Here is a 12,420-nt window from a genome sequence, read left to right on the forward strand (position 1 = left end):
AAATTTGCAACCCCCAAACTTCTGTTGTCTTCCTTGTGCCTGAGGATTAAAGAACAATCAAACAATGTTGTTCAGGATGACAAAGAAATACAGTATGGACCCCAGATTAAGCTCTCAGAAAGCACAAGGTAAGTAGCATATTGTTGGTGCTGACAGCCCAGAAACCACATACACAAATGTTAAGGACAAGGAGCATTGATGCTCAGATAAATGGGTTGCTCAGATGAGGAAGTAAGTGACATATCACTACTAACTCAAACCACACCATTTTTTGCAGATAGTATGCCACTTTGACATACTGCAGTAATTCCTAAATCATCACTGCCTTGCCCTCTTGATTCTCATCTGCAATGCAATGTTTGCTTCCCCATGGGTTGTGTGTGAGACACAACCCTGCACATGTCCCAGGGCCTCCATGCTCTGTCACCTGCTCTGGTGTTCTCTTTTTGAGGATTTCTTGCAGAAAGCCGGTTGCCATTTCTTCTGCTACTGACATTGCTGCTCTGAAGCATATGATAGGGAATCAGCCAAGTGGCTATTCCTATGACTGGCAGCAACAGCACGCCTCAGTACTCATTATACCATTAGCTTTACATTGATCTTTTTGTGTGATTTGTAATCTGACAATATTCACAGTACAGTGCTATTCCTGAGAAGATTGTCATGATATATGGTAATATATGGGATGTATGATATGGTATTTTACATATTTTGACTGTGACAAATGGTTGCTTTCTGGATTCTCAATAGAATGAACATATTTTCTCAAGTTTGGTTATGCAAGAAAATATTCATATCTTTTGAGAAAAGGAGAAACTTTATAAATTTGCTTTAATGGATTAGAAATGTACCCACTTTAAAGAACTATATTATCATGCTTTAGAAATGTAAGCTATAAATAAGGTTGTTTTTAATATTGTTTAATGTAACTTTTAAATTAATTTGTAAATCAATCTGAAAAGTAAGTAAAACAGAACAACAAAAGATCACAAAATGTTCCCCATGCTCAATCTCAGTTAAAAGATGTCACTGATTTGAATAATCCTATTGCTTAATCCAGTTGCTTATTTTGTTCAAAAAGTCGCAACCATAGTTAAGATGGGACTTCATTGTCTTGGATGCTGCAGAAAAACAGTCGGTAGAAAATGTTCTTTTCTTGAAAAAATGCATCATATGCTAAAAGTAATTAAAATTTACCTTTCTTTAAACAGAACTCCTGAGTGTATTCCCACTTGCAACACTTATCCCCACAACATACATAAAGGGCAATATTTAAAATAACATTTTCTGCAGCATCTATAGTGCATGGTCTGTAGTGTGATCAAACCCTAGCTGGGAATGCTGCCAATGGTCATCTTTTGTAAAATTATTGTTATGTTACTAGTTGGCCTGCATTTGACATATGAATTGACTTACCTGAAAGAGAAGGCAAATTGCTTTCAGAAATAGTCAATAAGCCTTATAATTTGCAGGAAAACCCAGCCTGAGGTATACTTTTAGGCTATCTACTGTATTTTTCAAATAGTTTTAGATTAATTGCTTTACTGTATAAATTTGAACTAGAGTTAGTAGAAAGGCACACTGCATCGTGCTTATTGAACTGCTATAATTTGTGTTAAGAGTAGTCAAGCAGGACTGCCAGAACCACCTTACGTCTGATTCAAAGTCCACTGCAGTTACTGCGAGGCAGTGGATGCTTGGTGATTTGAAAATCACAGGGTGAAAAAAAATGGTGTTTAAATATAGTGCCTTCTAGAAAACAGTCTTTATTTTCTAAATCTACATCAAGTTATAACACAAACTCTGCTCTCTCTAAGTCTTCTTAAATCACTAAGTGCTAAAATATGCACTTAGTAAAAGATAAAAGCATAATCAGTTATTTATGAACATTTGGATAATTTAAACTACCGGGTTGCGCAACATAAACTCATTAAAATCTTTATGTAAATCTATAATTAGGCTGGTTTTGGACTAAATTTACAAATAAAGAGAGATTACTAATTTGGAGGTGGGAAAAGATAGAACTAGAAAATTTTAAAAACTTTCAAAAATATTACATCTTTCTCAATATTTCTGCCAAATTATTTGTTGATTTTATTGGTTAAATTTATTTCTAAATATATGCTTAAAAAAAATCAGAATCTACAATTATAAAAAACCCACCCTTCACTCCAGCAAGAGTTCAGCTAGAATGCTTCTGGATCATAATGCTCTAATTTATTCCTCCACTTTTCTGTCCATGTTTTATGAAGTTAAAACATTTCTTAACTGAGCAACGCTGTCAAATTAGTTTTAAATCTTGCCATTCTCTGTTCTCGAGTGTATGAAAAGGGTAAAAAAATTAATTAGTTAAAAAAATAGCAGAAGTTCTAAGTTTTGTCACATGAACTGAAATGAGTACAGACTGAAATATTAATTTATTCTGATTGTCACCTTTAAATAGGTAATGACGGTAAGATATAGTGCCCTAAGGGTATCTGCGCAATGCACATGCTGCACATTTTAAATTGATCACTAGATGGCAACATTGCTCTGCTGAAATGCCGCTGGAAGGCTGTAGATACCTGCCCTGCAAAGTTTGACTATCAGCTGGGTAGGAGGGATATTAAACTATGGCTTAGAAAACGAAGTGAAGAAACTGCACAGGACTACAGTCAGAAAACCATCATTTATGCTTCACTGTGTGGTGGGTGGTGGCCTTGTAAAGCAAACATCAACATAGACTTTTATGTCACCTTAGGTATGGATTTTAGTTAGAGAGTACATTGCATTTTGAGTGTGATGGTCCCTAATCTGTTCCTTCAAATAACATATAACTGAGCAATACATGTTCAGTAAGCTGTCCATTTACACTTGATTTGGCACAGGGAACAAGTCCTGGAGATATAGAGAAGGAAGTTAAAGAATAATAATAAAAAATGCTTATCACATTGGAGAAGTGCTTTTGCAACCTACAACAGCAAGGCACAGAATATTTTTTAAGACATTAGTCTGATGCTGGTAAATATATTGTATATGTAACATACAGTGCTGTGGACATCCATGAACAGTGTAGGCATGGAGGAGTAAACTAAATTATGGTGGATTTGGTGAGTAGGGCATGTGATGTCTCCTCCAATTCTCACCACATGGCTGCCCCAGCGAGCTATTGCCCACCTTAAAATCATCAGAGCAGGGTCAGAGGGGTTGGGGAAAGTGAAGATCAAGACCGAGCCTACCAACCTTACTTACTATTTGACTTTAATTTTGGTAGAAATATAAGCCCTTCAAACCACTGGGTACCTTCAAATAGTGCTGATGTTGAGGAAATACCCTGTAAATATACATAATACTTTTTTTCTGTAGTTATAGAGGCTGGGCTATGCGACCTCCTGTATGCTCTAATTGTGCCTTATTAACTATCTAAATACACACTGTTATAGGGCACTCTTCAATCTGACCTGGAGTGAACCCTTAACCAACGTGTTTTTTCCACAACAGTGTTTGCTAATATTGTTTTCTCATCTTTAGGTGGTAGTAAAAGATAGGCTGGTGTCCTATCCTATCCTGATAGGCTGGTAATCTCAACTGCAGTCAAGGGAGGGAAACTTTTCCATTAACTTTTACAGACGAAGATCTGAGTCACATATTCTGTGAGAAAAATGCAATGCTCAGCTCAGTGACAGATAATGTTATGCACATATATTTAAACAAGATGGTCTTTAATTTGATCAAGTCTAAAAATAAGCATTTAATACCTACTAATTTAAAATCACACTTGGGAGAAAGTATTGCCATCCCTCTATGGGGCTACCAGGGTCAGGAAATGGAGCTCTCTTCTCCCTTTATGATTCCCCACCACCAGCTGACCTCTGCAACGCTCTCTGTGAGGAGAAAACCATTCTGCAAATGACCAAATTCTTGCTTTTGACAATTGATTTCACCCCACGGTTTGAGCTCCCTCCACAGCAGCATGAGGAATTTCTGCCTTCTCAGATATGCAGGTGGCATGGTGGCTAGGGAGAAACATGACCATGCTGTGGGATCCCTGGCAGCACGCACCCTCAGGCAATGGGTGTCTCCCATGCTGGCAGCATCCATGGCTGGTGGGACACACATGAGTCATGCCACCTGTAGACAGCAGGACAGGTAGAAAAAGAGCCTGCCCAACTCATCTAGTCACTGCATTTTATCTACATTGTGGTCTGCCCACCTGGCTACAAATCCAGATCGAGTCTCCAATAAGACACCTTGAGTTAAGAATGAAAACTTCTCCATTAATATGAAAAGGAGCTGGCCTGGAAATGCAGTTGATGACAAGCTGAGGCTCTGCTCCTGTATGCTTATTTATGAGTTTTGGACTGATTTTTTTAATGCTTTGAGTTTCTTTTTGTAACGGGAACTGGAATACTGAGTGGGGCTGAGCCTAAGGCACAATTCTGCCTAATGGGGAATTACCTGACTTTATCCAGCTTTTCTCCATCATAAGCCCTGGCAGTTACACGACCAATTTGTGTCTGTATCTGAAACTGCTCTTTCTTCTACTTAGCCCTCTCTACTGTAGGAAACATTACCTCTCCTGCTTTTTATAGTGTACAAATAATGTATGGTTGTACCCTGGACTATGCAATCCATTTGGAGGAATATACTAGTACTAAACGCATGTGAAGGCATTCTATGTAACTTTAATTTGTCAGCACCTCTTTCTCTTACACCTACTTTATGGTACAGTATTTAGAGATACTAGCAAGCAGGCAATGCAGGATAAGCTATGTTTTGCTTGCTGTGTCATTCTAATACTAGGTGTTGAAACGTTTGCTATGTAAAAATTTTGAATTTCAAAACTGTTAAGTTCAACAATTTCCATTTCCACTACAAAGGCTACAGTAGATGAAGGTATGTTCAGGAAAAAGAGCACTTTCACATTCAAATTAAAGCATAGAACTGTTAAAGATCAAAGTAGGCCTGACCATTTCAATTCCTTTTTGGTGGAATTAGAAAATTAACACGTGAAGAAAAGAATGTAAATGATGTGTAAATTATGTCATAGGGTATCTTAGAAGATAATGGTTTTGTAATTGAATCAAACTGATAGGGTAATGAAGACTTGTTATTTGGATTTTTCAGAGAACCTTACTGTTGGATAGCAAGGGAAAAGTAAATACTAGAGTAATTCAGGCAATTGCAGCAAGCTGTTTAGTCAGGTGTAGCAGAGACCATTGTTAGAACTAGTTTTACAAGCATTTAACATTTTCATTAATAATCTGAGAGGGTTCACAGCATGCTAATTAAATGAAGAGATAATTCTAAATTAAAAGCAGTCACAAAGCATCAATGAGGAGTGAGACACAATGTAACAGGATTGAAAAGGTTGGAAAAATAAGGACAAAATGACATTCAAAGTTGGAAATGTGCAGTCAGAGGTATCTTAAAAAAATTGCCCTATACAGGACAGAATTGTGTGAGAAACAAGCAAAGCAACAGCACTGAAGGAATAAGTGAACTGAATATTGTTGACATGTGATGCTGAAGCTGCAAAGACTACTTCAATTCTGGCTGCCTGTGAAGAAGTCTGTCCCTTGGAGAGCTTACAGCAACTTTTAGGAGCTCGAGGATGGAAGGAGTCTGAAGCATTCATTTACGAGGAAAAATTTAAGTGGGTTGCATTCAAGATCAGGCAAGTGGCAAGTGAGTTTGCGCTTAAAAAAATACATGCATTTGAAGAATATAAAGACCAGAAGAAAACTAAGTCTAGAAATTTGAATTTGGTAGAAAGTCTTCAGCGAGGAGAAGAACTAACAGGATCTGGGGTACTTAAAGCTTCAGTTCAGTATATCACTAGACAAGGTACTATAAAGAAATTTCTATCAGGCACAAGGTTTAATGCAGTACACCTTTTCCATCTCCTATGTATTCTCTATGATTTCATCTGACAGTTAAGTCAGTAACTTCTAGTTAACATCAGTTGAGCTTATTCCTAAATCTCACTGAAGTGAGTAAGATACAATGCTGCAGTGAAATTTAAGCACACTGTAATATAAAATCAATGCATTCCAGTGCTTCGAGTTTTCCTGCTTTGACTGCAAGACTGCAGCTTTACAGATGGTCCAACAACACACTGCAGCATTAAGAGGCATGTTCTGTTTGTTTTTAAACACTGAAAATATCATTCACTTGTGCACTAATCCCAATATTTTACGGTACATCTCTTCCATTTTTTTCAGTTGTGTCAGTTGATCCATTATACTACATTATATCTCACTAACAACTTTACTTCTCTGCTGTAGGTACCACAAAGGACATACAGCAGTACTTGCATAAAATCCTAGCAATTTATGAACCTCAGTTCCAATTTAAAAAGGAAGAGAGGTAAATCCCAACACCTGAATTTGCTGTCAGCTCAGACAGAGACAGGCCCTTTGCTATTCCTGTTCCTTGTGCTCTGTTTTCACTGCTTTGTGTGCTCCAGAAGGGGAACACTGGCCAAATGACACAGAGGCTGAAAGACTGGGAAATGTGGGGTGGGTTTAGGGCTGGCTTGTTTAGGGATAGAAGAGCAAAAAAAAAATTGGTAAAAATTTAAGAACGAGGCATTATTTCTAAGCAATCCTGCAAGAGATTCTCTAAAGCTCCATGAGTCAAAAGATCCCAGTGACTTCAGTGGGATCCTTTAGCCACTAAGGATATAGCCCTGAGGCCATAATTTCTCTTTAGGACCACTTCTGTAACCGAGCACAAATGCTAATTCATGGACTATCAGAATTGTCATATTTCTGGTACCTCCTTTGAGTCTCTCTAGGAACACTTCCCTTCAGCACAGGGTGCTGCAGGGAAACAGCCCTTATGACTTTAAACTGTTTCTCAGGTGGTCTGGAGTACCATGAGATGATGTTGCAGAAGGGATTTGCACAAGCCACTTGTGAGTAATATTCATATGGCCACAAGAGCTGAGAGGGAAGTTGAAGCACATGTTCCTCACTGATCCTCTGTATTGCTATGCTGGGGGTGTAGGAGTACACTGGACAGCAGCCTAGGCCCAACTTCATAACAAAACCTGTCCCACCAAATACAGTGACAGAAAAGTGTAACTTTCTCCTGCACAATTCAAAGCTAAAGCACAGAGTTTGTTACACAGCTTTCAGTATATGAGCATCCATGGGTAGAAAACATGCTGCAGATTCTAGCTGCGCCTTCGTTTTTTTTTTTATCGGACAGTAACTATTACATACACCCTTTCTACAATATATATCAATCAAGTGCATGCCACATCTTCAGGGACCTCAGCAGGTCTGAGTACAGACATAAGTTTACACATCTCAGTGCCCCATGCGTGAGGCAAAAAGGCCAGGCCAGAACTATAGAGGGTTTTTATGATGTGACATTAATTAATTTGTTACACGTGCTCTTGAATACCATATTTTTGTTTCCCTTCTTCTTTAATTAAATTCCATTAACAAAGTGTTACCCTTTGATTATATTCTCAACCACAACTGACTCAGCATACTTCATGTGTTGAGGTGGGAAGTACCTAATTAGGATGTCAATATTCTTTCATGTTATTTTTTTATAATAGAAGCAGTACTTCCAGTTGCGTTGCAGAGGTATGACTAGAGGCATTAGATGAACAGAAATTCTCCTTACACCATTAGTCATTACCTTTCAAACCATCTCATCTCACAGAGTGGTCTCTTTGCTACTTTTCAAAGAAGAAATCAAGGGAGAGGTTCTCCAAGGCATTCAAGCAGAGGAGCAGGGGTATCCATGCAACTACATTCAGAGTTTGTGCACCTCACAAATTCAGTGAACTTGCTCTGCATGTACATCCATGCATCAGAAGTAGTGAGTTGGTACTTTTTGACAATAAATACCCTAGAATTAGCTGCCACTGGGATTCTGGGTGTTGACAAGAGTACAGGCGGCTGGCTGAAGAGATCATTTAACCCTACTATTAATGAGCTCATTTGGAACAAGCTCTCCGTTACTAATTATCACTTGGTTCTGACTGATTCATCACCTGCTTTGATGCTCCTATTTCATAAGCACAACATGAACTGCTGAGTTTAAGAAACTGCATAATTTGCAGATTTTGGTAAAAACAGAACTGCCTTGATAATGTGTCAATTACTGCCAGACGGATTTTTTTTCTTTATTCCCTGTGTGTGCACATATACTCTTGTGTGAACATGTAACTACTATGTACTTGTGTTTAGAATGCCTATATAATATTTTAAGAGAGATGGTATTACAATCTAGCTCATATATATACACATTACTCTGGAGGAATAAGAATTTTCCTTACCTATTTCAGTCATGGATATCCCCGGAGCTAATTGCCCATTGTTGAAAGAGCTATAGGTAAACAAGTTTGGTACAGAGGTGAGGTCATAGATAGGTTCCTGCTTTATCTGTTTGATTCCAGTCATGTCTAACCCAGACTGGTCTGGGGAAGGCTGGGCAGAATCCACATTATAATAACCCTCGGACTTCGGCAGGTCAATGACGTGCCCATTTGAGTAGGTGCTGCTGGTTTCATTATTCAGGTTGCTCAAGCCATTGCTGATGCTGTTGCTGTAAACCCTGGCTAGGGCTTCTGCCTCACCGCTCTGCTGCTGTCGTTGTTCCTGCAGTCGCTGCTGGTGCTTCTGCACTTCAGCGTACAAGCTATCCCTCTGCTTTTTGGACATTCTTCCAAACTTCACAGCTGAAAAGCAAAGCACAAGGAGAACCAATTTCATCTTTCATTTTTTCTTGATTCCCCTCAACCCCACCGCTCTCTTGATATTTACTCTCAGTGTTACTTTTGCAGTGGAAATATCTTTTTCAGTGGAAATGAGATAGGATGCAAAGCTTTACAACATATGTGTCTCACAAAGGAAAAGGTATTGTGTGTTTGGATTTACAAGGTGATGACAATGACTCCTGTTTGACAGGAAGGCCTCAGTCAAGTAACTCACTTCCCACTGTGAATGTTAAAAAGACCATGCATCCTTTTATATCTCTGTGTTCACTGAACAACAACCCAGTATGAAATGTACAGTCTGTAGATTCATATTCCGTGTGATTTACCAACTTTCCACAAACCTTTAAACAGTGCACTAACAGGATTAGTACTCTGGATGAAAACAAGCCCTAAAGCCTTATTATCACATCATTTCAATGGGGTGTTATCTTCACACTTTTTTAAAAAAAATCTTACAGGTTAGAGATAGAACCTAGAGGAAAATAACAGATTTGAAGGTAAACAGCACAAATGAATGTCATCTTTTCCACAGAGGAAAGTCTCAGGGATTTACACAATCAATTTACATAATCTTCATGCACAAATCCATGCATTCCTTCTGATGAGAAAGGGAGGAAAACATCAGAGTGCAAACCACTCTCCCCGGGAACAGGGTTCATTAGACTGAGATTGAAATTTTCAAAAATGACAGGCTGATTGCTGTGTAACTAGGAGGAGTAAATCCACAGCCTGCATATACAGTGGGTCATAGCTGACTATCTTTCCCCACCCCCTGCCACCCCATCTCTCTATAAATTCTGGCTTTCTACTGGGCTAGATCTGGGATCTCAGAGCAGAGATAGTTGTGAATCGTGCTCTAAAACAAATGAGGGATATTTTCAGCAGAATTTATCAGAGTACAGATAAGAGGACATTGCTTTGGAAATACTAATTTCTATGCATTATGAGGTGTATTTTCCAATGCTGAGTATTTCCAGTCCATCAGTAACTGGGATCAATTCAGAATCATCACATTTATTAGCACAGATTGGGCTTGGCTCTCATTTTTGCTCCCCCATAGTTCAGATATAGCTCTTGAAAAGAGTCTGAGCCTACACATGTAGATGAATGTGAAAATCTTTAGTCCGGAAAAAGAACAGAAAAGGAAGAGCATAATATGAAAAGGCAGTGCCAGAATAACAAAGAGATGGAAGCCTCTTCAATTTATTTGCACTTTTTTACACTAAGAGGTTTTTTTTTTTCTTGTTGCCAACTTCATCTTACTTTCAGTCCTTCACACAGGCTGCAAGCTACATCACACGAACACAGTCTGCCCTGGAATCCATCCACGATGCACTACACCCTTACAGACAATATACAATGACTGTATTTTGAAAAATGCAACTGTGTATTTTCTTCAAATTTAGGGCCTCAGTAATAAAAACAAACACCCACTGTTTATTCTCATTATATATTCATTAATTGGATTCTCCAGCTGCTGTCAATTAGCATCCTGCCTCTGCATGATAAAAATGAATCTGTTACGTGGCTGAGAGGTAAAAATCACATTCAATTTCTCTGTTAAAAAAATCCATACAGCCTATTTTAAACTTGCAGGAGCTCTTAATATTGTATAAGTGTAAACACCCTTACACAAACAATGAGAGAAGAAAGTAATGCTGTCAGAAGAATCACTCCCTTTGTCTGTACGCAGTGGTCCCTGAATTACAGGTTGGGAAGAAAGTGTTGTCAGTCACATTGAAATGCTCCTGTGATACCTCAAATCATTGGAAGATATTACTTTTAGGAGGAAAGCATATGCTGTTAAATTACGAAGATGTTACTACTTTAATCTCCTCTGGGAAGAATCAGGAGATAAGGCATGAAGCAAGCTGCATGCTAGGACCGAAAAGAGTTCACAGATTAAAGGCTAGACTGCAAGGCCCCTCCCAGACTGGTGAGACTGGTGAGCAAGTTGTTTCAGTGAGACATTAGACACACTGAGGTAGGAAAAGACCTATTAGAGTTCAAATATAAACCAAATTTATAATCTGTGGGCCATCTAAAGAAATAGCTCTTTAAGTAACTTCTCCATCAATAAATGTTAATTTCAAATGACACATTTTGTGTAAACTTTCTAAGACAGAAAACTTCTGCCAGACAATCAAAATTAATATAACCTGCCTTCAAAAATAGAACATTTTCTTCTCATATCTCCTGACCATTTAAAATATGTCTGTGAGCTGGAAACTCTCTGCACATACAGTGGTGGCTGGGGTAGGTCAGCTGTGGGTAGCCTTGCCCAAGCCTCCCACTTCCCACAGCTCTGGTGTGGTGCACCTTCTCAGCCTGCCCATCACAGCTTGTCACACCACAGGTTGGAAGGTGGACCAGAGTGCTGCAAGGACCAAAGGACCCTGCTATCAGATACACGATGAAGCTTTTCACTGCTGTACTGTCCATTTTCAGCACTAAACATTAAAATGTTTCTTCTATAGACCCAGACAGGGGCAGAGGGCAATGTACAGGTAAAAGAAATGGGTTTTTTGGTAATGAAAAATATTTGGTCAAGAGCTCTGAATAAAACAAACAGAAACCCCTAAAGCTATCAAGGTGTAAATTTCTTCTTAACTGCCTATTCACTGTCACAGACCTTTAGAGATCTCAAGGAAAGGGATGCTTTCACACATCAATATTTAGATAAATGTTAATGTTTAATGTAAGAGGTGATCTAAACTGAAATATAATTCCACCTTTCCAGAGGTGACCTTTTTGTGCTTTTGATCAGAACAACACGTTTCACTTCTGACTCTTTCTGTTCCAAACTAATACTGCTTTCCATTTTGCGATTTCCCTACCCTTCCCATGAGTATAGCCTCCTTTGTTAACTGAACGGCAAGATCTGTGTCTCACAGTGTGTGCATTACAAAGCAAGGAGCTTCTCCTCTCTTTTTTTTTTTTTTTTTCCAGAAATCTACAGGGAGTTTAAGTAAGTCAGCAGCGAAGAAGAGTTTCAAAGGGTTTAGGTGTGAAGCAGGAATCTGACTCCTTACCATCTCGAGACATTCCCAGGGCAAGACATTTCTGCAGTCGGCAGTGTTGGCAACGATTTCTGTTGGTTCTGTCAATTAAGCAGTTTCTCTGCCTTGGGCAGGAGTAGGAGGCATTGTTCTGCTGACTCCTCCGAAAGAATCCCTAGGGGCAAGAGAGACAGAGTATTACCATGGGCATATATGTGTGTGCGTGCGCGCACACACACACACACACAATCATATAAATGACTACAATAAACTTATTTAGTGCAATCCTACTTATGCTATGGCCTTGCAGATGTGTTGGCCTTGTATACTGAAATTAAAGAACATTTACTTATAATAAGAATTGAGTTTTATTCTGTAAAGAATGTAATTCTACTTTGTTAACATGCAAATAATAGTTACAGAATGCATTCTTATTGTGCAATAAAGACCATGTATCATCTAACGATTGCTCCTAACAGAAGAAAAGCTTGTCAGCATTTGTAAACAGATGACTTAAAAGTACTTGTTCTGACTATTTTCTTCCTTTAATGAAAGAGACTGGTAATAACTGGCACTGGCTATGCGTAGCATTGGAAGCTGAAGTCTGCTGTTCAATTTAACCTGGCAAATGTTGATCTGATCTGGAGGAACCATACACTTCAGGAGTGAAAAGTAATTCAAATTGAAACATCACAAAAGCAC

The 12,420-nt window shown here is 38.7% G+C and overlaps 1 protein-coding gene across 2 annotated transcripts in view; it reads right to left on the reverse strand.

Annotated features, from left to right (window-relative positions):
• Positions 1-12,420, reverse strand: part of RORB (RAR related orphan receptor B) — a 134,873-nt gene that overhangs the window by 21,069 nt on the left and 101,384 nt on the right. For both annotated transcript variants that reach the window (XM_074856085.1, XM_074856084.1), the window contains exons 3-4: positions 11,752-11,893; positions 8,279-8,680 (exon numbers count right to left, since the gene is read on the reverse strand). In XM_074856085.1, the coding sequence (XP_074712186.1) occupies positions 8,279-8,680; positions 11,752-11,893 (544 nt within the window). The remainder of the gene's footprint in view (positions 1-8,278; positions 8,681-11,751; positions 11,894-12,420) is intronic.

The sequence above is a fragment of the Strix uralensis genome, chromosome Z, assembly GCF_047716275.1.
Source record: "Strix uralensis isolate ZFMK-TIS-50842 chromosome Z, bStrUra1, whole genome shotgun sequence".
NCBI lineage: Eukaryota > Metazoa > Chordata > Aves > Strigiformes > Strigidae > Strix > Strix uralensis.